Source organism: Pleurodeles waltl, chromosome 3_1, assembly GCF_031143425.1.
Source record: "Pleurodeles waltl isolate 20211129_DDA chromosome 3_1, aPleWal1.hap1.20221129, whole genome shotgun sequence".
NCBI classification, from domain to species: domain Eukaryota; kingdom Metazoa; phylum Chordata; class Amphibia; order Caudata; family Salamandridae; genus Pleurodeles; species Pleurodeles waltl.
Genome location: NC_090440.1, coordinates 1,997,324,754 through 1,997,351,576, shown reverse-complemented (window position 1 = coordinate 1,997,351,576; position 26,823 = coordinate 1,997,324,754). Strand labels below are relative to the sequence as shown.

The window sequence follows — 26,823 nt, the reverse complement described above, 5'->3', positions numbered from 1 at the left end:
TTCCTGAGAGGCGCCAGCAAGCTGCCCCTGCATGCCGTTTTCTGTTCTGGCAAGAGGGGAGAGGAGCATCCTCCCAACGAAAGGGAGCCACACAGACAAACCCCCAGCGAGGCCCGTCAGCCAGAGCAGCTGCCTTGCATCGTAACAACCAACTTCGGGAGAGCGAGATTGCTGAAAGGGGGAGAGTGCTGCTGCTGGCGCGGTGCACCCTCAACATTCAAGGTGCCTACACGCAGGTGACCTGCACCGCGAGAAGTGGACCCCCATCCACGCCTGCAGGGGAGAAAATCAAGGCCTCACTCGAGTGGTGCATGGCCCCGCACCTTCATCTCCAGCACCTTCGTGGGTGAGACCTGCCAGTGCCACAGCTGCTCCAGTGCCGAGGTCGTCATCTGCAGGAGTCTCGCTGTCGTCATGGTGGTCACTGCCATGACGCAGAAGTGCCCCAGGCCAATTACCTCTGTTGGGAGCGAATGCCTAGGAGCGACTCCAACCCTTTCCCCACAGCTGGTGCCTCCCTCATAATGTAAAACCGCTGGAGCCCATCGCGGGCATGAGGAGTGCCGCAACAGGGAGGAGCCCAGCACACATCGTAAACATTTACCCCGCAACTGAATCTCCAGCGCCGGTGTGACCAGATGCACCAGGATATCCAGCCCTCGCGTGGCCCACAGTCCTGGGAAAAACTGTCACAGCTTGACAAGAGCAGCTGAAGTGCCACCTAGTGGTCATTTGACTGCACGAGAACAAAGTAAGAGACTTGCAGAGGGGCGGCCGGACACTCTTAGGAAAAAAGAAAAGAAAGCCAAGACGCCCAGCATGAAAGAGAGAGTCGAGGATTTTTGATCACCGATGGGGGAGGAACGTTTCCTCTCGCTCCTCGACCCCAGTCACCCAGCAAAGCCAGCATCACCTTGGAAAGCTAAGGTGCTAGAGACAGATACTCACCGCTGCTGTGAGTGCCCTGCACCACCAATGCAAACAGGTGCTGAGGAGCACTACACACCCTCTGGTGCATACCTGCTAAAATTGGGGAAATTACAGAGGACACAAACTGGCTATCTGCTCAGGGGGAGAGTCTATCACTCATCCGACAAAAAAAAAAAAGAAGGTTAAGTGTAAGATCTGAGTGACGGAATCTGCCATTATACTCTCCATTACCTGAGCCCTGACACACTCAGGCGCCATCACATGAGAAGAAGGAAACTGGTTTCCAACACAGGAGAGGTGAGCAGCCTCACCATTGCCTGAAAGAGCACCAGCTCGCCAGGGCACACCCTATCACAGAAAATACACATAGAGTGCACAAACTCAGGAGGCACTGAGACCATGTACGGAGGCACCAGAGTGGTGTAAGGAGAACACTAGTGACATATGTCCCCACAATACCATACACCTGCACAAAAGAGGCCGCGCCAGCCGGGCGCCTGGCACCAAAGGCCATCAGTGGCCTATCAATGAGAAAGTGATCAACCCCGCCAAGGACGCCCAACTCTAAGCATGGCCAGTCGCCGTGACGACACAGCCTTGATGTGCAAGCAGTGTGCCCTTGTGCATTCATGGAGCGGAGCACAAAGGAAATCCTAGAGGAGAGTTTCCCAAACGCAGGAAGCAGATCGTATTCACCCTAACTGCCCTAGCACTTTCCTGCAGTGAAGCAAAGACTGTTCAGGGAGTGTCCTTCCCCACACTGCACTAAGACGGTGCTGCCAATGGCCATTACATGCAAGAGGAGAGTCACACACCCCTGAGTGGCAAGCTAGCACTAACATAACACAAAGAGAAGAAGACACCCAGTCCACAGATAGGACAGGACCTGCGAGAGGTCCACACAAAGAGAAGTGAAGACTGGTGGCCTGACACCACCTTGCATCATGTGCAAAGAAGGCATGCGACATGTGACCGGATGCCACATCACAGCAAGCCAGAAGAAGAGAACATGGCACAGTGCCACATTATGAAGAAGAAATGAAAAGGAGAGGAGAGAAAGGTGTTTGATAAACATGCCACACTGAAGAACCGGACGACCACAGGTGCATAGAAGGAATGAACAGGATGACAAGACTGAGGACTTCTACCTCTACCCGAGAGTGCTTCTGCCAACACAAGCCAGCCACGGGGGTGCAGCGACGGCAATGGAGACAGCCCAGCAGGAGTACCAAAAGTAACCCACCTGCATGTGCGAACCGTGTCTCTGCCCCACGCATCACAGTGCGATCAGCCAGACACCTGTCACTGGCTGCTTGAAGCAGATGGCATTCCTGCTAGTAACCACATATTCAGAAGGAGAAGAACTGCACCAACTATGCAGTGAGCCACGTGGCTGCAAAGTCCCTCCAGTCACCTTTACTCCAGGCAAGCAGTGGGAACCGGTCGTACAGGTTGTCAAATGGCAACAGCACCATCATTGCCATGTGCATCACAGTAAACGGCAAAGGAGCATCACACCACCAGACTGGAGTCTTACACACGCAAACCACCAAGACACCAAGGATACGCTCCTGACATTCTGAAGGACCCATTGCTAGCCCCACAAGCTCCTGTGTCCTGTTGGCAAGCACACCCAACCATGTGTCATCCACCCTTTCAGTTGCACAAACAACTTGGCAGTGGTTTCTGTCTGCGATCCTGCAGCTGCCCCTTTGTGGCCCACACGCAGCCCTGCACAGTGCACGCAGTCCCGTGACGACCCATCGAAAGGGGCTCAATAAAATCCCTACACAAGAGATGGTCTGGAAGCTGCTTCACCAACAAGGTTTCCTAGGGGCACCAGTGCCTCAAAGGAAGACATCCAGACATTGTCAATGTCATTCCAGTTTTGTTGGATTGTCCTTCATGGGGTTAGGACAGCCTAAAACAAACCTCTGCAGCAGACTCCACCAATGCTCCTGATGCACCAAGTTTGAACTGTTTGACACCAACTACATCACCGCGAGTGCATGCAGGACCGATCAACAGTGTATGAGTGGGCTTTGACCAAACTGATATGCTGTCTAAGGATCCGGACTCCATCTATACTGTGTTTGTGCCCAGTGTAGCTGGTTAAAGCATGTATGTGTGCAGAGATACCTGGATGCTCCCAGCTGCATCTGTCCATTTGTCACTGCTGACCTGCAGATGCCTCTCGAGGCTGAGACTAATTTAGTGTCTAGTGTGTTTTTGTTTCTTTTCTCACAGGTTGGATTTTGTTTAATTTATTTTTTAATAATAATGTGTGGCAGGAATGTAGTGTCCTGCTGGACACATACTACTGTTTGTTATGCAGCTACTCCTAGCCACTCCTTGAGGGCAGGCATTTACAACAATCCCACACCTTTTCAACACGTCTCACTGGTCAGGTGACACTGTCAATAAAAGAGCCCAAGTGGACGTCCTCATGGTCAGTTCATGATAGCATGCATATGTGTCCTTGTGGTCCTTTAGTCAGCAAGAGGGCCTAGGGCCCACAACACAGATGTTACTCTTGTTGCTTCTAAATCCCAAAAAGAAGATGGCTGTCTCCTGACGACCCTTAACCTCAGGATTTTGATCTGGTTCTTTAAAAATGGAAACGTTCAAAATGCTGTCCCTAACTCTGGTTCTACTTGTGCCAGAAGTGAACGAATGGATACTATCTGTTAGTCTTCAGAGTATACCCATTTTCACATACACCATCCTGCAGTCTTACAGGAAGTATCTTTAAGGTCATGTCCAAACATTACCGGTTCTCAGTCCTTCCGTTTGGTCTCACTTCTGCAGCCCAAGACTATAGGAAGGTGATGCCAGTGGTTGCGGCTCATCTCAAACATTTGGGAATTCCAGTATTCTTGATGACTGGATCTTCGAAGGCAGTTCATTGTAGATTGTCTCACTACTTTTTCTACCAAGGCTTTTCGACCAATAGCCCAAATCTCACCCGGTGTCCGCTCAGCGCAACCTGTTCATTAGGGCAGTACTGAATACCCCATTGAGTTGAGACTGTCCTTCTCAGAGAATTAAAAACATTCAGGTTATGATTCAATTGTTTCAGGATGGAGTGGTTATCCAAGTCCTGACGGTCTTACACCTGCTTGGTCTGCTAGCATCCTGCATTCTGTTGGTCACCTATGCACCCGGACACAAGCGCACTCCAGTGGTGCCTGCACACGCATTGGTTCCAACACATTGGATATTTACCGACCTGCATCAAGATTTCCAGGGACACTGCAGCAGAACTGCAATAGGGGTGTGTGAGCAGCAATCTTTAACAAAGAACACTGTTTCACCCGCTCTGGTGACAACTGGATTACGGATGCCTCCATTCTAGGGTGGGGCGCTCATTTGGAGGAGTTGCAGTTAGGAGGCCTCTGTCTCCAGAAGAACAGATATTGCACATCAATCTGTTGAAATTGCAGGTAATGCATCTGACTCTAAAGGCCTTCCTTTCGCCCCTTCGTGGTCAGTTTAGTCCAGATCTTGACAGATAACATGATCACTATGTGGTACATTAACAAACAGTGAGTAGTGGGTTTTTCTCTTCTCTGCAGAGAGGCTCTAGGACTCTGGTCCTGGGCTCAGGGCCATCAGATTTGTGTGGTTGTAACTTGTTTGGCCAAGGTGCTCAATGTACAAGTAGACAGTCTCAGAAGGCATACTGCTGCCGACCATGAGTGGGATCTCTGCCCACAAGTAGCCCAAGACATCTTCCAGTTGTGGGATTCTCCAGATAGACCTTGTTGCCATTATCAAGCGCTTAAAGCCTTAAATTCTGTGCCTTCCAGTATCTAGATCAAGCAGTGTTGGGGACGCCTTTCACTTGAAATGGAACCTGCGACTTCACTACAGTTTTTCTCCTAAATCTTTGATTCCCCTTGTGATTAATACTGATTGCCCTGGACTGGTCACGCAAGGTTTGATATGCAGACCTCATCCATTTCTCCATGTGCCCCAGGTCCGTCCCCCTCAGAGCCTGATCAGGCTTCATCTTCCTGACCACGAATGGGTCTCTTCCCTCAAGTAGTCCAGAACACCTTCGAGTTGTGGGGGACTCCTTAGATAGACCATTTTACCACTCTCAAGAACACTCTTTGCCTAAAAATCTGTGCCCTTCAGGTATGCGATTGAAGGTTTAACCTGAAATGGAACCTGCTGCTTCACTACGTCTTTCCTCCCATACCGTTGATTCCTTGCGTGTTGAGGAAGATTCTACTCAACTTGGCCCAGGTAATCACGAATGCCCTGAACTGACCCCACAAGGCATGGTATACAGACCTCACTTAACTTTCCCTGTGCCCCTACTTCATCTCCCTCACCGGTAATAGCTCCTTTCGCAGTCACAGGGACAGGTTCTATAATCCAGCCTCTAGAGCCTCCACATACAAGCCTGGAGATTGAGCTTGGCAACCTGAGTACTTTTAGTTTCCCTCCTGAAGTGGTGGACATCATTAGGTGTTCAAGACAAATCAATTTGTTATGGCAGATGGGCCAAAATTGTTAAATGGTGTGCTAACAACTCTATAGATCATCTTTAGGCTCACCTATCAGACACTCTCTTTTTGCCCAGCAGGACTGTGTGATTACTACTGTTAAAAGTTTGTCCGCCTTATCAACTGTTTTATGCTTACTTGATCAACTATAATTTTTTTTAAATCTCCCATTGTTTCAAAATTCCTCAAGGGTCTCACAAACAAGTACACTTGTACGCCCTTTATTATGCTGCAACAGGATCCTCTATTAAGTTCTTACCTACCTCATGTGCTCCCTGTTTGAACCTTTACATAGTTGTTCTTTACAATTCTTAACATTATTCAAGACAGTCTTTTTGTTGCTACCATGTTGGCTAGACAGGTAAGCGAACTTTAGGCATTGAGGGTAAAACCTCCTTTTACCTTGTTTTTTTCCTGACAAATTGGTGTTGAGCATCATGGCTGCCTTCCTGCCTAAAGTGGTTACCCTCCCCTCTTCCACATAGCCTAATCTATCATTTTGTCCACTTTGTTTCCTCCTCCGCACTCAACTAACTAGAAGGAAAGACTTCATAGCCTTTACCCTAAATGAGCTATCAGTTTCTATGTGGACAGAACACACGAATTCAGACTGGATGCCCAGCTCTTTGTGGGATACATTGGAAAAATGAAAGGCAAAGCAGTACAAAAACGAAAGATGGATTATCTTATGTATTAAGTTCTGCTATGCCATGGCACAAAAGGAGCCTTAGAATAAAATTGTGCTGTTACTACCAGAGCCAAATGTTTGACCTTAGCATTGGCAAGAGGGGTGCAGGTAGCAGATATTTGCAGAGCGGTAACTTGGTCACCCCTTCATATTTTTGCAAAACACTGTTGTTTGGATTCCGAAGTGAGGAGTGATGGTCACTTCGCTCATTCAGATGTGCAGGATTTGGTGTAACCAAACATGCACCTGCCTCCGGGTGTAGGACTGCATGGTGAATCTATTTAAATGAGAGTAATCTGCAAATAAAATTATCCCAAGAATAACATGTTACTTCCCTTTGGTAATGCTTTTTCTGGTGGATACTGTATCTAACTGCAGATTCCTCACCAATCCACCCACCTCTCCGATGCATGGCTATATATACCAATATAGTCCTGTTCTTTTGTACTCTATACATTACTAAAACCTCCACCTATCAGAGTTAGATGTTAAAATTGTCTTTAAGGCGTGCTAAAAAATGGATGGAAACTGATGTTAGTACATCCAAAGGGCACTATGGCTCCAGTGATGTCACAAGGGGCCCCACCCCCTATTGGCATGGGAGATCTATCGGAAAGTTTCCAGATCCAGACTGACGCTTGGGATATTTAAAAAGTGAAGAATCTGCAAGTAAATACAGTATCCACTTGAAAAAGCAATACCAAATGTCAGTTACACGTTCGGGCGAAATGCATGTCTTTTCAGCAGTTTCATGGTTTATAGTTCCTGATAGATCCATACGTTAGCTTCTTCAGATGTCATCAGGGTAGCTACCTCACTGCTGCCAGGAGCTAAAGATGCAGGATCAAATCAGGCCCAGGGCCCTTTGCCGCCAATCAGGATTTGGCCAGCCATGCCCACCTAGCCTCTCTTCTTTCTGTACTGCGGGGCCCTGGCCTCAGACGCGCACCATGTGTAGCCTGCCCCTCCGACCGGTCCCCGCATGAGACCTGGAGGTGGAAAGAGGGTTGGGAGGGGAGTGATCTAGCCTGCCCGTCTCACTTGGAGAATGGACCTACTCACAGAGTCTCTGGTGGACGCGCCTCTGCTGGGCTAGGCTGTGTTCACTGTGCTGCTGCTTCTTTTCAGTCCAGCCAGCGCACAGCCAAAGCTTCCACCACAGTCCCACTGCGCCTCCAGTCTTATTTCATTGACTGGCGGATCTCCCCAGCTCATGGACTCACCAGAATGGCAACTGGGGACCTAGAGGATACAGGAGGGCAAGATATCTTGGAGGCTCAGACAGGGAGGTTCAGGAAGTGACTCACTCCTCTGCCATCTTGGCACCGCCTCCAATGGAGTCATTTTAAATTGTTAGGATAATCTTTTTGAGTGGGCATTGTGGTGATACTTTGGTGTGCCAAATAGGTATATCTTAGATTTTTCTGGTTCAGTCAACGTTCTTTATAAGTTATACATGGGTAAAATGTTTAGAGCTTTGAGAATTACCTATCAATAAATATCTCAAAATGACATCAGCCCAAATACAACCCAAATGATCAATTAGACAAATACAGAAAAAAAGAATCAGTGTGAAAGTCTAATGAAAACAGCTTCGTTTTTGTACTGTGATGTCTGGGGTAATGCATCCAAAAGAAAGTTTGACAAAATACATTGTTGCTGAGACCCCAAATAAAACTCAGACCTGTCCATGCCAAGGTCACATTTAGAAGAGTTGTAGTGGTAAAAACAGGCGCAAATTGCATGTGTGCCCATTATTTCCCACTTCATCTATTGAGATGTGAGAGCAAACAGTGCCCGCTTGTTGATATTTTGCACTACATTTTTCCACCAGCTAAAAGCACTTGCAAGAATCATCAGAATTAGGTGCAGAGTGAATGGTAGTAAAAACCACTTGTGCCAGTTATTCTTCTTCTGTTGTCAAAAACTCTAAACCAGGCATATAAATAGTAGCTGAGCACAATAGTGAATATCCAATTTAGCACAAATTTAGTTGTTGAATGCCAACGAGAATGCTACATTTTGAGTAGATTTTTTGCAGATTTTGAAATGACGCAAATGAGATCAGTGTATTTCTAATTAAAAAAAAGCCTTTGTATCCAGTGTTTTTATTTGTTTTCCGATCACAGAAGGGTTTAAAGATCCTGCTTTGTACACTCCTTGGTTAACACCTGATGATGCCTTCAGCGTTTGGAAATCCCCACGAGCTTTCAACAAATATGAGAAATCAGCTACATTGGTTAGTAACAGCCAGTTCTTGTTGAAGCCTTTGGATACCATCGTGGGAAAAGCATGGAAGATGTTTGCTTCAAAGTAAGTTAAAAGATTGCTCCTTCACTTACATTAAAATAACAAGCACTCGCAAAGCCAATAGGTTGCGCCTTTTGGACCTGTTGGCTTTGCCAATGGATTTTGGTGGTGCTGCACCCAGTGGGTACTCGCAAAAAATTCCCAGGGGCCAAAAGTATGGTCTGTGGTGCTGCAGAAAGCTGCATTGGTGCTAGCAGGGCGGGGGGTCTGGTGACAGTTGGGTGTAAAGTGGAGGTGAATGCAGGTGGAGCAAGGCATGTGCATGGTGTGGAATCATGGAGTTATTTGGAGGATTCATTCCATAATGCCATCTAAATTATGCTGCTAGCCTCTAGAAAAGACACAGATTTGACAATGCTGTATCTGTGTCACATAACCACACTCTGGGGTAAGCCATCTCTGTTCGCTATCGTTACCTTTAGTGATTCAAGTGTGCAAGGGAAATAACTTGATGATTGAATTGAAATAGAATTTTAGGCCTCACAATTTCCTTGTTCCTCTAGTCGCTTAGCTATAAACACAAGGAATGTATACAGACAGTATCAGGTAAGGTTGCAACTCCTTGACAAAGACCTCCCGCTTCGTCGAGACTTGCACTGTAAAACTTGCTGGTAAGAGCAGAATGTTGGTTGGCTTTCCCAGTTGTCGTTTGTAATGTCCGTGCACACTTCCTTTATTGGTTTTGTTAATATTACTGTGTAGCTTTAGATTTTTCACAGTCTCTGTGGCTTCAGTGATGTAACAATAATGGCAGCACCCCCACTCTGAAAATTGTTCCAGAATCACTGGTGCATGCCAACTGCGAAATGCCATTCATGCATGAGCCCTTAATGGTACACTTCATTTCAACTATTCTGTTTCTATGCAGGTCTTTAACAAACCAGTGAAATGTAATTTAAATAGCAGTTGCTGAAATATGTACCACATGTTTCAGCTTTTTAGCGCTTCAATGCCTCGTCAGGGGTAGTAAGCGCTATATAAATACAATTACTTCAGTAAGTCAGGCTCAAACTCCTGTGCTCCATCTGTAGAGGAAAACAAAACTATGACAAATATATGCACTAATTTGGCTACAAACGTAATGGCCGGAAGCTCTAGTACTGTGGTAAGACATTATAGCTGTGAAACTCTATTTTTGAGCTCTTGCAAATTGAAAGAAGCATAAGAAGGGGATGATGATTCGAGCAGATGACACTGCTGCCAAGGATTCAGCTGATTCGGCTGCTCATGATAAATGTCATTGTCTCTCAATGTGGTGCTCATCCTGGCTGAGGCTCACTTCACTGACAGCTGAAGCAGAGCAGAATATTGACTGCACCACTCTGTGCCATCATTATTTGGTGAGCCAATGGACGAGAAGAGACAGTAGATAGAAATGGGATCTGAGAAGCTGAGATTTATCATAGAGAAGATGAGAGGTCCTTACGTTACTTAGACTCAAGGCCAACAGCATTCTTATTCTTATGGAAAAGATGGCAACAAGTACACCACCAAGAGCATCAATATCAACAGCAGCAGTGTTTTTCAGAATGTCAAAACATTTGCTCTAGTGGCACAAGATAACTAAACACAATTGCTTGCTTAGTACTGTCAGGGATGGATACAAACTAAAATGCCATTCTTCTTCACCACACGTTCCTTTAAAGGAGTAGAGGTCTCTGCATCACAATTAACTGAAACAGGAGGTCTACATTTTTCTATGCAAGAAAGTAGTAGAGAAGGTTCACAAATTTAAGAAGAGTTAGGCTGTCTCCTCAAGTTCCTAGTAAAGACAAAATGTCAAACCTAGGCTACTGTTCCTACTTGGATCTGAAGTATGCAGACAAATCGTCAAAGAAGTGAAGTTCTGCATGTTAGCTCTACATAGAATCTTCCCATATCTTCAGTAGGGAGACTGGATGGCATACATAAATCTATATGATGTTGGTTGGTAGGGCTATGTTTTGTGACTATTACACAAGCATAATCTGCGTAGAATCTGCCAGATGAGTTGCCCTTAGTTTGCATCATTTCCTATACAGACGTTTAATTTTATTGCTAGGCAATTGTCTGACTGACTGGTTCTCACACATTTTTTATGTCCAAGAAGGGTTGTAATGCCTGTGTTGCACTTGAAACAGTTTCTTTGCCATGTTTTGTATTTCAGTGGACAATTGTGTCTTCCCTCAATAAAAACAGTATGTTTTCCTTGACTGATGCCTGTATTTGAATATTTATCTTACACACATTTTTTAATGCAAAAACATGCATAAAGTAGATATATTCCACACATTTTACATGCGACAGAGAGGACAGTACACAAGATGAGGCAAAATAATTATAACAATCTAAATACTGCAATAAAAAATTGCAAAATAACTGGTTTCCATGGAATAAACATACATTTCTAAACTATGCACAATCGTAGTTTTTGCAGGATCTAAGGATATTCCGCGGAGGGAGACTACTTGTCTTAATGTAGCCCTACAAAAACCAGGGAATTGCAATAACTAGCAGAAATGTATCGTATTTCAGATAGGAATCTGTAATTACAATCTCGAGTTCTCCTCCTTATCCTCAAATCAGCACTTGAAGAGTTTTTCCAAGTTCATGCCTGGAGTGGTAGCTGGTAGGCGGAGAAATGGCGTATTTGTCACAGTCTTAACAGAAGGGTAATAAAGACTAGTTCAGAAACACCAACACTGCACAAAAACAGCGCTGAATCTTCTCTCTGAAATAGGCATATACATCAATCTGTCAAAATAGATTACATGTAATATCTAGGAACTAGAAAATGCATCAGTCTGAGGAAAGGCTTTTATCTATTGTTAGGGAGAGTCTCTTTATGAAGACAACCACATTTGTCACCCAGAGAGGTGTCATCGCTCCTGAGTAGCATGTAATTTAGGAAATGTTATAATCCCAAATGCCAGGCTTTATTTCTGACTACTACAGGAAAGCCTAGAAGATCAATGATTCCAAAGGCCAGTAAACTGGGAGGAAAGGATTCAGCCATCCAGCAACACACATTCGTTCCTCCCATGGTGGTGCAAGATACCCGACATGTTGCAAGGAGTTCTATCGTGAAACCTCTGATAATAGCACTTTGCTCTATAGGAGATTAGGTAACACACTGGAGCTCCCTCGGTTCAGGGCAGATGGTCTCTTCTAGAGAAAGTTTATCATGATTTGAGGGCAGTTACCTTGGTCGTGAAAACATTTCAGTGCCTTCTATCCTATTGCATACAACAGTACATGGCAGTGCATTATCAAAACAACGCAGCGGGAGCAACATTGAAATTCATGTGAAATGAAGCACATTTAACTTGGAATCTGGCTCTTGTGAGGAACATTTTCCTGACAATGGTACACCTCTTAGGTCTCCATAACTTGAAAGGGAATGAGCCCGGCAAGCATGTGTTAGTCGAACGTGAGTGGGTGCCGAACAATGTAATTCTTCAAGGCTTCTTTCACGGGTGCTCAACAAATCAACTTGAGTGCCACATAATAATTACCAAACCCAGTTTGGCGGAAATGCCCTTTTGGTCAGACAGATTCACTTACACTTTTTGCTCCATTTTGATTGTTTCATAAGATACCTTATAAGATAATGTAATGGCAAGTGATAGTAATTCTTATCTGATCACGTTGGCAGAGACTACAGTGGTTCCCAGACCTGCTCCACCTGTCAACGCAACTTCACAAGAGATCTATTTGCAGGCAATATCCTCCATTACAGTCTGCAGTGACTAAGCCAGGGCCTTCAGTTTGCCCATTTGAACCTACCATATTATTTCATGAATGTCTAGAGGGAGTCCAAACACCTTTACATTTTTTCTTCATAAGCATTCAAGAGGAAGAGAGTCTGGATGTGGCATCTCCAGAAACTGTCGGACCCGCAGACATGCAAAAAAGTGACAGTACTACCCTATCTCCTTATTTGGTAAAATCTGACCATCAGTTATCTTCCAAGAAATTATATTTTCTGCCATCAGTGCTTATAAGAAAAGTCTCTCAGAGACATGCTTTATCACAATCGTTGTGATTAAGGATTTCCTGGAAGGTATGGGGCAAACTTTCTTCCCCTTACCAGGAGTCCCATTCCACCTTAAGAACCTAACAGTCCTTTTGAACTTGCACACAAAGCCGGTCTCCACTGTGTTCCTTGGAATTAGACTTTTCAGTGGATATAACATCAGTTGGAAGGGCAGGTGATATTTATGACCTTTCAATGGAGGAACGAGATACGGCTTTGTACTATAATAACGTTTTCTTACCAACTCATCTTTCTTTTTTTCTATTCAAGGTTATCTCGAATTTTCATATAAGTCAACTATTTCTTTTCAGGCCTTCTTTCTGGGCCCCGTTTCTCCAGCAGAAAAAATCCTTAATATTATAGAAGCACCTGGGAAATTATGGTCGATTTTTTTTATTTTTTTAACAATGCTTCTACTGTTTATTGTAACACCAGATGCTGCGTAAGGTACGACTGTCTAGGTTCCACCACTTGGATTGCTGAGATACGAATGTAAACCCAATCTACCACAGGAAAGTGAAAAAACGTAAACAGATTGAAATATTTGCTTGTGGATTTCTCTATTTCTCCCTAGTAATTATGTTTAAGCACATGGGCGCTAGATTTACAGAAATATTAGTGGGCCCCAACCCCGTGCTTATGAGCAGATCCCTGTATAAGATATGACTTGCATGGCCCTTTTTTGTACATTAAAAAAGGTAATTTTGTAAAAATAGTGCTTCATATATAAATAGTTTGTGCTGGGGCCCGAAGGTTTAATCAGATATCCACAGCCGGTTCTATTGAATGTCAGGCTTTCCAAATACCAGGATGTAGAGTCTTGATTGCACCTCATGCCTCGTTCATCCACTACCAGAGACACTCTTCCGTTTATCTCATGTTTTCAGGTTCTTTTTTATACCTGCTTCCTTCCTTTGTCACTGTTATTCTGTCTTACACTTCATCCTCCTTTCCCACCTTTGTGTTTTTTTGTTCTCTTGCTCTTTGTCAAAGTCTGATGGGACAAAATAAGTGCCAGTCCCCAAAATGAGTGCTTGTGGGCCCCACCTGCATCCACTGGCTCATATTAAACACACTGAGATTCACTCTTACACTTGATCTTTCAGAAAGCAGTCACCTGGCGGTAGAGTTGGAGCTCACCTGTATTTTTTAACTCCTCCCCTGCTCACAGTCTCAGGAAGGCATCTCTGCTTTCCCGGAGTGACTCACGGCGCATTTACGTGACAGGGCAGCATGTGGCGGTGGTGGTGGTGGGGTCTTCGGGGAGTGAGAAGAAAAATGTATGTAACCAAAAAAACACTTACCTGAATAATCGCCACCTCCACCTCTTGTCTTCACTGCATCCCCAGGCACAGGCTCCCAGCCTGCCCTACGGCCAATCTGAACGCTGTTGTCATGCTGCTGGCAGCATGACAGCAGCGCTCTGATTGGTCAGAGCTGTAAGCTAGGGTGGTCAAGGCAGAGTAGGAGTCTCTGCCTGCTGTCTCCAACCTGGCAACACAGTGCCGGGTTGGAGAGAGCCTAGTGCGCATGTGTGTTTGTCCAGCCAGAGACGGCTGGCCAAATATACATGCGCCCTGAGGGGGAGTGCTGTGTGCTCCCCCTCAGTTCCTGTCATCGCCTCTGGCCCGCCCCTTTTACAAGAAAACAATAATAAACATAAGTTTATTATTTTCTTGTAAAAGTTTAGCTGCTGCTGGCGGGGGGTTGGGGGGATGCCACACCTGCCTGCTTCCACTGCCAGCTACATCCAGTCAGTTTGAACAGTGTGACGGTCTGGACCTGGCCATTCACTTGGAAGTCCTAAATTATTGGTGGTGCCTTTGCTACCTGCTGGCCATGCTGACACTCCCCTTCAGCAAAGCAAGAGGAGGTGCTCAGACATCCATGTCTTGAAAGGTAACAGCTGTTAGAAAAATGGGGAGAGGCGCCAAGGGAGAATTAAGCTGTTTTCCCCAGTTCTTTTAGTGAATGGCAGCAAATTCTATTCTCCCTTCCCTATTTTGGGTAGGTGGCTATTAGGTGGTGCTAGTAGCTTTATTGCTCTTACCTGCAGGACAGTAGCACTTATTTACCTCATCTCACCCGTAATTGACAGCTGTTAATGCCTGAAGGTGCACACAATATCACTTAAATAATTGTTAATAATAATTACTCTTCAGGCGCAGCTGAGTTACATGTGTTTTGTCGCAGTTTGTTGTAGCCAGATTATTATTCAGATTCCTGGTTTCATCAATGGATATCTATCTGAAGTGGAACACATTATCTATTTTTCACTTAACTAGAATTCCTGAAATGGGATTTTTGTTAGTGGCAACCTTCTGTGGTTTCTCCCTGATCATTTACCTGAATTTTATTCAATAGTATTTATAAAGAGAGGTTGTAGATAGATGAATCTTCTTGATTTGCTGCAACTGCTCTGATATGACTAGTTGACCGCTATGGGACTGTTAGAACTTGCATGTAGCTCTCCACTAATTCCTGTCCTGAAATTGGATACTGTGGAAGTCCCTGTTATTATGGTTGAACTTCCCTCACAACTATATACAATGTAAGTTGGAGCAATTGTAGACCTGAGGGTACTATGTGTTAATTTGGGGACTACTACAATTTATGCTCGCCACTCTCGAGGAACCGTCAAGTCAGTGCAGTCTTCTCTGCTTGTTTCAACACCATGTGCATGCTCTGAAAGATCTTCAAATGTATCCTGTAACAGGGTAATCTGCCCTGCCGGGACGTACGATGGATCGGGGCCGATAAGATGGTGCCCCAGGGGGACAGAATAGGGAATCGCGTGTCGATGTCAGCACGTTCAAAATATTAATCCCGAAGAAGAAATGGCCAAGAGGCACGGGTATGACGGACAGACGAAAAGCCTGAAAACCAGGAAGTAGAGGGAGTCACAGGCAACATGGGAGGAGACGCAGATCGAGCCTGCGAAGGGAACGCCCAAGGAGAGCAGAAGACTGAACCGTAGGAGGACAAGAAAGTGAACGCCTTCGAGCACGTTGAAGACACGGACCAAAGGTGCAAGGAGGGCTTCGAAAGAAACCAAACCTCTGAAGAGATTGAAGAACCCCAATTTCTGGACCCAGCAGCCCACCACGTCCCAGGAGGGACGTGGCTAGCCCAGGTACATGCCCATATTCAGGGCTCTGCTACCTCATTACTAAAAAGGGCGAAAAGGAAATGGGGAATGGCAATAAAAATAAAAAGGGCAACTACAAGGTGAATTGAATTCATATGAAAACGCATGTTGTTGGGACACATACACACCTATACTATATGTGAGCACAATCTTAAGAGCATACACGGAGTAATCACCTTAATCACTAGACCCTCACCTACTATAGATAACTGTAAAAATATACCAATCACCAGAATAATAAACTTACCTCTCGCCACTGTATCTTCTGTTCTCTTCTCATGCTCCTTTGTGACGGTGTCGCAACTGCGGGGTCCATCTGAAAGTTACCAGAAGGAGACTAAAGTAAAGGACTATCAAGAAGAGACAGAAAAAGAGAGAGAATAATATGAGCACATAATGGACTATTAGAGGGACACTATTAAGAAGTGTGGAAAGTGCACAAAGACTAAATAAATATCCTTTGGGGACGAACTCACGCAAGTTTATCCGGTTTGTGACTTATAACGTCTAAAGGAAATAAACCCTCCCTGGTGGTGTTAAAGGCCTCCCTAGAGTAACCCGCTACAGATCCCAACTGAATCCAAAAGAACAGTCACCCAGGCCCCTTATCAGCAGCTGCTTGGACTACAGCAACGCACTCTACACTGGAACCACCACCAAGGTACAGAATAGACTACAACGCATCTAGAATTCTTCAGCCCGTCTCATCAAAAACGCCCCAAAACACAGCCACTCCCCCGGCCTACTGAGAGACCTGCACTGGCTCCCAATAGATAAGAGAATCACATTCAAACGTCTCACCCACGCATACAAAGCCCTCCACAACGCCAGACCAGAATACTTCAACCAAAGACTCCACTTCTACACGCCCACCAGGCAACTCCACTCCGCCAACCTCGCCGCCGTCCCACGCGTACAGAAGGCCACAGCTGGAGGAAGGTCCTTCTTCCACCACGCCACGAAGACCTAGAACTCCCTTCCTATCCACCTCAGAAGATCTCCCACTCTATCACAATTTAGAAAGGACCTCAAAACTTGGCTGTTCACCTGATCCCGTCTGACCTTCACGTTCGTCAAATCCTTCCACCCCTCTACCCACACTGCTATGTGTTGTTTTGCAGTTTTCTCTGTGTACCAAAGCTGTTCATTTACCATCATACTGGTTATCTTGTCCATAGACCATAAATGAACCATTTACTAAACAATGTGTGCCAATATCCCGCGTTGGATGCTAGAGTATTGGTAAAATTATGGAGAGTAATATGTGCCATGCGTCTCAAGACAATCATCTAGTTCTTTAGTTAATCATGGCAAATTTGAAAAAAAAAGTTATCCACTAACATCCCTACATTCCTATTGTGCAGCGCTAAAGCTCATTCCAAAGGAGCTACTAGAATCTATTACAAGAGCAGAACTGGAAAATAGATCTAGACATCTCTGAGGCCGGACCTAGAACCCGGTCTATGAGAAGCGTTATATACCATATCATTAATAGCATTGAAAGAGATTATATAAGTGAGTACAAATATATATAGTTTTCATAGTTGGCCTTGCAACATCTAGTAACATACTACCACCTTCTCATGTTCTTTAATGAGAATATTTTCTTCCTGTTCTCAGAGCCTACGTTCACCACTACACAAAGTTCGGTAATGAAGAAGAAACCTTTCTGGACAGCTTCACCGCCCTGGAACAGGTGATTGCCAGTTACTCCAGCCTCTGACATTCCTCCTGGCCTCTGTGAGTGAATAGGATCTTCCAAGGAAGCAACACACTTGTGAACAGGCTGTCTAGAACTTAACCACAGCAAATCCACTGTAATACCCAGCATCTGTTCTGTACTGTAATTTTGACAGGGTAAAACAGATATGCTGTACATTCCCGCAATGTTAAGAAACAGGTGTACCTTTGAAGCCAGTACATGTAATTAGTAGAAGGAGCAAATGACATTTTAGTAAGGACTAAAGCAAAACCCTATCTGAGCACCATATTCAACTGTATTTATTTCAACAGTGTGAATTCATAGAAGCATTTCTTATTGTCAATTATTTATAAAATGATTTAAAACATTAAAGTATATTTTTGGTCTAACTTTTGTGTTTAATATTTGCTTATTGCTACATTCGCACGAAGGCATATTTTGGTTACAAATGTGTTTCTGATACAGGATCTTTTAGCAGTGCATGTGATTGCCCATGGTTCGCAAAGACTAGAATACAGCATATTGAGAAAATCTCACATTTCAGAATAGATTCAGCACAAGTCGCAAATAGAGGATTTCTGTGACATCCCACGCAGCAGATCTCAGTTGACTACCTAACAATCATCATCTTTATAGCTCTCTTTAAAGTTTATATTTGATCCACACAACACACTCACAAGATATATTGCTCTTAGGAGACAAGCCCCCATCCATATGAGGGAATGTCCAGTCCCTACAAAATGTATTTTTTGTTTGTAAACACTAGACACAGTGTGTTGTTTGCAAACTTGTGAAAAGTTTTTTTTTTTGTGTGGTGTGAGTGGGATGGCTTTGGAAGGTCCTAGGCTTTGTGCCAGTCCTAGCCTGAGGCACTTGAATTCACAAAAAAGCAAAGCTTTTGAGGATTCCACTGATATCTTGATGAGGTTTCACACCAGGAAATGGAGCCTCTTAACAATTAGCTGGAACCCTGCTTTTTGCAGGTGGTCCTATGAAGCAAGCTAGTATTGTGTGACACACAGTGGTACTATGTGAGTTGAAAGGTTTTATTTTCACTTTTACAAATAATTTTGTATTACTACCATCTATGTATTTTCTCTTTTAGGTATCACACTTTCAAATTATATACGTTTGTTTATTCAGGTGTATGTTTTAAGTACAGATTCACATTTATCAATGTTATTTATTGCAATGTGATTACTCAGTCTGCTTGAATATATTTGTTTTTTTTTCTGTATAGTTTGAATTTTTTTGCAGTGACAAGGCTTCATAGAAATTGACATTGCGATATCTCACTTACTGTTTTTAAACAATAAGCAAGGTTTCACAGAATGTAATTAAGTGAAAGGTTAAAAGGCCTTTACTACTAATGATTTTTCTAGAAAATGTTCCACAATTTACAGACAGAATATATAAACTTGAACAGAACGTTATTAAATGCGGAGGAATTTCGTACCAAAGATTTGAGACTAAGGGTCATATGTAGCCGTAATCAACTCTGCTTATCTTGCGGACAAGGACAGCAGTGGCTGTTACTTTGCTGAACGTATGTTCAGTTTTTTAGAATGGTATAACGTGTGAACCACCTATGTAACTCAAAGTAGGCCTCCTTTGGTGCTAAGTTTAGCTTAGTTAGCCATGAGCTCGGTGGGGTTAAGGACACAGAGGTAAGAAGCTTTATAATACATCACAATTTTACAGTAATTTGTATTATTATGACAAATAACCTTGCCACTATTTGTTTATTTTTTTATTTGTTTTTCTTGTGTTCTTTAGTGTGTCTATTCATGATGAAAGAGGGCTTGGGGGTTCACTAACTATTCTTGAGAAATCACACAGACTGATTGTTGCCTAACGTGTACCTCAGTCAAATAATACTCCGTGAATTGTGGGGTGGTTGCAGTCTACATGTCTCTCTCAGGATGGCATATTGACTAAGTCATTAGTTTCAGAGTATCTAGGAAAACCATTTTTAGGCTAGAAAATGTATCATTAGCGCCCAACTTGGGGCACGATCCTTTAATAATCTTGGCCAACACATTTGAAATTTTACCAGTTTTTAATAACAGCAGAGACAACTGTTGTAATATTAGCTAGTTCCTTCAGTTCAGATAAGTGTTCCATTTCTGCTTAAGGTTTGGCAGGTACTTGATGTTTAAAAGGTTATGCCTCATTTTGATTTTAGTTTTGAATCTTTTTTTATAATGGCACGCCAACTTATTCCAATAAGAGTGCATTTTACGGTACCCGTGAATCATCCCCTCTTGGCTAAGAGTTTCCCTTAAACAAGGGTTAGATAACTTTCTTTGTAAATGCACATGCTGCATACCATTTTGTAGTATCTACTCATGTCTGGAGTTTAATGCTGCAGATTCCAGTACAGGAATGTTCATACTTCCAGAACTGCTGCAATACCTTTTAATTTTTAACCCTAACTCAACTTAGAAGCCCGGTTAAGATACCAGGAAAAAGAAGCATTGTTTGAAAGACAACTTCCACATATATCTCAGAATGTTAGAATGGGTCACTTGAGTAATGAAGGGGCTACCATGCCTTTATTAGCTGTGCATGTATCGACACAGTAATCAGTTAGTGGCTATCTATAAGTGACTTCCACAATTTGTTTTACAGCCGACTGCTACAGGGACATCTGTTCCTGGCCCTACACAACAAGCAAATCCCGTGGTGTAAGCAGTTAGTCTACAGACTATTAATGACAGCATGGGCGCAAAGTACCACAAGATTCCATTATGGAGTGCTCAATAAGCTAACCATTGCAAAGCAGTCTCTTCTCAAACAACACACCAGAGTAAACATAGGATTTTAACTATACTTGTTCCACTCAGTATGGTACCAACAGTAGAAGAGTGTACCACATGGGGAACAATCTTTGCAAGTATCTGCACTACTACACATGGCACATCCTCATTGGCAGTGTTACCAAAGCTTGTAAAATAAATGCAGAGTGACCGCTGTACCTGCTGTAGATATAGGAGTGAAATTAAAGCAAAACAAAAAAAGAGGACTGGATCCTCTTCAAAGCAGGTGACAATAAGAAAGGTATTATTTACATTTACTGCAAGGCGTTAAAGGGCACTAAAATGGATGTTGATACCTCAAGCACTCACAGCATGTCAGAGAGATGAGACACCTGTAGCTCGCGATCAAACGATTGAAGACTCCTGGAGTAAAGGACTGCTGTCTGACTTCCTACAGAAGTGTGATACTGTACAACCTCTGAGCACATTGAGGAAGCTAGAGCTCTAACGTGGTCTCTTAACTTCGGGAGAGCCTTTTCATTATGCGGAGCTGGGTATGCCATTGTATGAAGTTATTACTCCTTTGATTTCTGGAGGAAAAAAATAGACAAAAACACAAACTGTTATCTTGTGTGGACTGCTAGCAGATATGTTTGAGACTATGGGGCATATTTACATGCCCCTAGCGACACGGAAGCGTCACTTTTTGTGACGCTCCTGTGGCACTGTGCACTGCACCATATTTACAAAACTGCCTAAGCCACTTTTTGTGGCTTAATGCCGCCTTGTAAATATGGTACCATCCGATGCAGTTTTCTGCAGCAGAGGGACGTGCAGTTGGCAAAAACTAACATCACCCCAGGGGTGGCGTTAGCATGGCACAACAAGGACAAATACTTTTATTTCTCCTAGTCTTTGGTTTTTCTATGTGTGCTGCATTCTGTACCACACATAGGAACAGAAAAACGCCATGAATTATTTTTTTATGTGCAGGAAGGTGTTCCTCTCTGCATATAAACAATCATTCAATAATGATTATTTGCTACTATGTGTGCTGCATCCTGCAGCACACATAGAAATAACAAATTTCCATTTAAGATTGTTTAAACAATCATTCCAGTAAACGCAGACACCCTTGCACTATGGTGCAAGAATGCCTACGTTGGCAGCTAAATTTAGCGCCAGTGTTAGGGGAAACACAGGGGAGCGCCGTATTTGTGTAAATACGGCACATCCCTGCATTTCAGAAGTGATGCAGTGCGGTGCTGCCAATTTTGGCAGAGCATGGCGCTGCACCACTTCTGTGTAAATATGCCCCTATGTATTTACAGACACAGGACAACAAGACATACCTAGTGATTAGGGCTGTCCCTAGCACTTCAGGCTACACTTGCATAGTTTACAATGAGGGACAGAAGATGCCCATTGCATGCAAATCACACTTGTACTCAGAGACGTTTTAAGGCATGGGCAAAGTGGGCTCTGGCCCATGGCCCAAGCCTTTCAATGGGCCTCTAATAGAACTAGCATTGTTCTGCAGAAAGTCTTGCCCTGATGACCTTGAATAATGCTTAAACAGATTGTTTTAAATGCTGTTTTTCTTTCATTTATTCTTAATTTGAGTGATGTGTGAGAGACTATTAGAGGCATATTGAGGAAAAATTTTGCATTTATGTTTCATGCACCATGCATAATAAAGTTTCTTTTAGATCAAAACAGGACCTCACATATGAGAAAGGGAAGGGTGTCACAGAAATTATTTGCAGTACTATTAGTGAGCTGCTGCTGTGTTAAAATACTGAAAACACACGTCACTATCCCTGGATATTAGATGTAAATACATTTAGAATTTGGGGGAGTGTACTTGTGCACTGTCAGTGACCTGACTAAAGAGGGTATGAAAGAGCTAACATTGGATCATAAATTCAAATGTGTTCCGAACAGGGCCCCCCAAATTATATTTGGCCTAGGTCCCCCAAAATCCTTAGGATGTCCCCGTTTGTACTAGTTTGCTGATGAATGATTTGTTCCTCCTTAGAAAATGTGCACTGCAGTCATACAGCTATACCTTAGGAGTGTCTTTGTGCAGAGGGCAACAAATTATAGTTTCTCTTATGCCTACACTGGAAGTAGCTACAAAAGCTAATGTTCCTTATGTATCTGCTCTACACCTTTGTTGGGTGTATATTATATACAGATAGGTAGTTGTGACAATAATTAAAAGATACGTCAAAGACTATGGGAGAAGCACTCTGTGCATATTATTCCAAAATCAAATATTGGTAAAGCAAAAAATTAGTTGAAACAAATAGGTCTTGTGCAAGAGTCAAACTTCCTGGTCAAGATACCACAGACAACTGTCTGTGTTTTATAAGTTGTTCTTTATTTTCATCCTGTGAGACACAAAAGAACATAGGCACAGCCAATGAGTTTAGTTCCATGGACAACAAGACTAATTCAGCGCTGATAAAACATATAAAACACTACAATAAGCTAAATACACGTGTACAAAACACAATTCAGTTAAAAACAGATAAAACACAGTAAAATGCAAGCAACCAAATTATAATCAGTTTAGGATTTGGAACCTTAAATTCAATCCTAGCCAAGAAGAAAACACACAACACATTTTGATGAACTTGACAAATATATACACCCATTTAACAATGGAAAAGCAAAGTATCTTGGTATTCATGATTGATGTCACAGAACATTTGACACTACCTATACTCCTCATTATATTTTTAGGCTGTCATGAACAACCTAATTACATTTCTGCAGTGGTCTTATTGATATACATCTCTGTTCTGTAAAAAAAAAAAAAAAAAAAAAAGGTTCACCCAAAAGCGCTAGACAAAATGTGCATCTTACCACATAATGAAACTCCAACATTGAACATATATGGTTTGTAAAATCTCTTCATCAATTCAGTAGCAGCAAGAGTCCCCTAAACATATACATATTGTTCTACAGTATTTAAATACTATGTGCATTCCTAAGTAATCAAGAGCACCTAATTGTCAACAAGTATCAAGTCAGACAATACACAAATTAAATCAGAAAGGGACAGCATCATTAGTTAGTTTTCTACATGTGTCTAACAATCTCTGGCAAACCCATAAAAAATAGTTATATCATTCTGAACCTAAAAATTCCAAGGACAGCATCACATCAGCACTGCCCGTTCTCACACACACATCCACACGCACCAAAATGAAAATCACAGGCACTTCTCACACATCTCACAATCCAATTATTTAACCTATACCGAGAAAAATAATCCCAGTCACCCAAAATTGGCATGTGACCAATAACATATCACAATTCAGTAATGAGCCAAATTCAGGACCCGAACCAAGCATAACAGCAGCAGCCTTGGATCAGAACCGCAATAGTACTATCCTATCGCACATTAAAACTTTAAAAAACACCAACATTCAAACACCACATACACCAAACGTCGACAACTGCCAGGCATCTAGACTCAATTCGCAAGTCTGCCACGCCTCAGTGGCAGCACAATTAAATTCCAAAGAAACAGTATATAATCAACATAGTGAGCACCCCAGCCATCACACCCCATCTGTCATACCCAGCCGCAACATGATGATCAGGCCATAAGGTTTAAGCCTGCAAACACATATTAGCTAAACTATAGCAGGCCTAATGCGCTAACTAGTCTTCTTACCTTGTAATGCACAAGCAGAGAGTAAAGTTGTAATTGCGTGTGTAAAGGGTGCCATATTGCCAACTCCCCATGCTTATAGAGGAATTAAACTTACACAATTCATTATATTGGCGTGCACAACCTACAAAGGGAGTCATCTAAAAGAGTATCAGAAACAACAATCCTATGAGATAACTCAGAAAAAGAAGAATTCAACACTAACCAAAACCAATCACAAATAAAAATAATTTCTTATGTCTAAGAAATAATTTATTAACCCCACACAAAAAAAAAAAAAAAAAAGAGTTGAGAGTCGACTTTTGAATACTTCCTAATAAAAATTGTGAAAGAAAGGGCTCTCTACGCTGGTGTCCCCCATGACTGAATAGCAACACCACCTCATTGTGAGCTTGAGAATATTGATGATAAACAGATGAGGGCAACTATATTTGTCTTTAGGGAGAATCCAACAGGCGAAGGAGAGATCACCTAAAAGAAACTCATACTCTGGCAGCTATATAGTCTTACATAATGTATTCTTGTTAGAGGTGTTGCGTAGGCTCTCATTATCCTTATGAGACTACTGGATTTGGGAGGCAGAATCACTTGCACTGTGGGGGACTGAATCTGAACCCACTACAGGTGACACCTGTCGTCTAATCGGGGTTTTGTTCCAGCTAACTAGCAGTACCTCATCTCCACCCAAGAGAAGGGATGATTGGGCAACCGAGTGCATGACACAATTGACTCTTCAGGGAAATCGTGGTCATTCAGATCTCATCCGTTTCTCTTAGTTACATTAGTCTTAAATATGCAAGGACAATCAGAGGCAGAATATTGTTCAATAAAGTTTTATTAAAGTAACTGCATCTTAGATAATAAAGCATGTAATGCAATAACTAGGACGATGAAGCATGACAGGATTAAAATTGTGACAAGTAGAGTAAAGCATATAACACTACCATATTGTCACTATGATCGTTCAGAATAGTCCTACCTAGGCTATGTTAGAACACAGCATGTTAAGCTCTAATACTGCCCTTCAGGTAACTCTGGGAAGACATCATACCTGAGCAAGAGGCCTGTAGTGCACATAAGCAGCTGCAGCGACGCGCGAAGCAATCAGCATACAGTCGTGGCCATCTGGCTGGAATCTCCCTCTAATGTACATGGGTCAAAGTAGTGTTTTTATAATAAAAAAGCTGATGTTCCAAGAAAAGATCCCCACGTAAGAGTGTGTATGTTTCTCTGAACATTAGAGACAAAGCGTACCACTTTTGCCGGCAACCTATTTTAGTGCAGCCTTGAGAAAAGCACAGAGTGAAAGAAATGTCTGGTTTAAGAACACAGTGCTGGCCTAGGCAAAGAACAACTAGTTAGAGAAAATAAAAGAAGACAGCTAATGTGGCTATTGATAAAATAATAAAAACAAAGCTGAATAAAATATGTCTAGGTTAAAGTGCATGGCGGCAGGCCTAGTTTGCTAAAATAACGTGTGAAAATATAGCTACAATGGCTACAGAACAGAGGAATAAGAAATGCAGTTTGTAGTCACAAACCTTGAAAACGTCCCGTTGGGGATGAAATACATGTCGGCTGATGATTATGTACTTGGTTGGAAGCATGTAAACACAATAAAGACAATTAAAATATAACACATGACCTTGAACTTATGGACTGACTTTTCTGGTTATTTGTCCTCAAACAGTGTTATTTAAGTAAATTGTTTTACATTGTTTGAATTTTCCAGTCAATTGTTTTATAATCTGTTGGATTTATTGGACTACAATTTTGGATATGATCCAATACTTCGCACTCAGAAGCATTATCAATGTACACAAAATATTCCTCTAAACTACAAATTTGCTATCCATGCATGAGTACACAAACATGTTCTACTAGCACAGCTCTGCACAGCCAGTGGCTGGCATGAAATAGAAGTACTTTCTGGCTTGTGCAGTGCAGGGAGTTTTTGAAATGGTGAATTCAAAGCGCAACGTAAACACTGAACTGGGTGACTCCACTGTCAGCTAGCAGGAATAAATACCCTACTACTTGCCATTTAGAAAGCTGATCAATCAGTTCCCACACTTATTGTATCAGACTCCACATTTTGTGGATTTACCACAATGGCACTTAAATGGATTCAGAGATTCAAAGGGGAAGTCAATAAAAAGTATACAAGTTTAGGGAAAGGTAGTTCTATGGAATAAGCTTCCTTCGTCCCACTATGGCCCATAATGAAGAAATTCACACTAAAGAGAACTGTGCAGCAGATGGTTGCAAAGACAGCAGTGCAAATCTTTAAGGTATCTGCTGTAACTGAAACTAAAATTGATGCAGACATTATAGTGGCAGTACTGATAGGAGAAAAGCCTCCTGACTTTCCCCTCCAAATACGTTTGCACTGTTACTCCCATGATTTTTATACCTGAGGTTAGAGATAGGCATAGTCCTAATGAGTGAGCTACATCAGATTTAGTCAGGGCAGCTCATGAAACAATAGCAACAATGCTGATGGCCATATTTATCATACCTTAAGAACACATGTGCAACGCACTATTTGTCAACAAATAAAACATTCAACTGCTGTAAGACCTGTATCTACTCCCCTTCCCATCTCCGATAAACTGTTCATGGTACTTTTCCTGGACCATAGCAGGCCACTCCCAAGTATCAAACACTATAAGTATACATAGGGTGTGGTACAGTTGATACATGCTCTAGATTTCTATGTGTTTGGCCAAAAAAAAAACTGCCTTTGCTCAAGCAGTCATAAAAGACTTGCAGTGTCTAGACACTGTGGGAGCAGTCCATACCTTTCATTCAGATAGTGGTCTTGCCTTTGCCACTAAGGCATTTATGGATGCTATGTCTGCTCTGGGAGTACAACTGCTATATTCACACTCTTTTCAATTTTGTTGAAGAGGGAGCTAATGGTATGTTTAAACAACCCTTGACTGCAGTGAATAATTTGCTTAGAGGAATATTAGGTGGTCACACCCCATACAAACTACTCTTTGGAGTACCAATGTGTGTGCCTGATCTTGATTTCCCTTCAAAGGTGACAGAGTAGAAAACTAGAGCATC

The 26,823-nt window shown here is 42.8% G+C and overlaps 1 protein-coding gene across 4 annotated transcripts in view; it reads left to right on the top strand.

Annotated features, from left to right (window-relative positions):
- Positions 1-17,696, top strand: part of TUBD1 (tubulin delta 1) — a 122,218-nt gene extending 104,522 nt beyond the window's left edge. For 3 of the 4 annotated variants that reach the window (XR_011201659.1, XM_069226437.1, XM_069226436.1), the window contains 2 exons: positions 8,262-8,445; positions 17,226-17,696. Coding sequence is in view for 3 of the 4 variants with exons in the window: in XM_069226437.1 (XP_069082538.1) it covers positions 8,262-8,445; positions 17,226-17,328 (287 nt within the window). In the remaining variant the exon portion in view is untranslated. The remainder of the gene's footprint in view (positions 1-8,261; positions 8,446-17,225) is intronic. The other variant, XM_069226438.1, reaches the window with a different exon arrangement.
- The last annotated feature ends 9,127 nt before the right edge of the window (positions 17,697-26,823 follow it).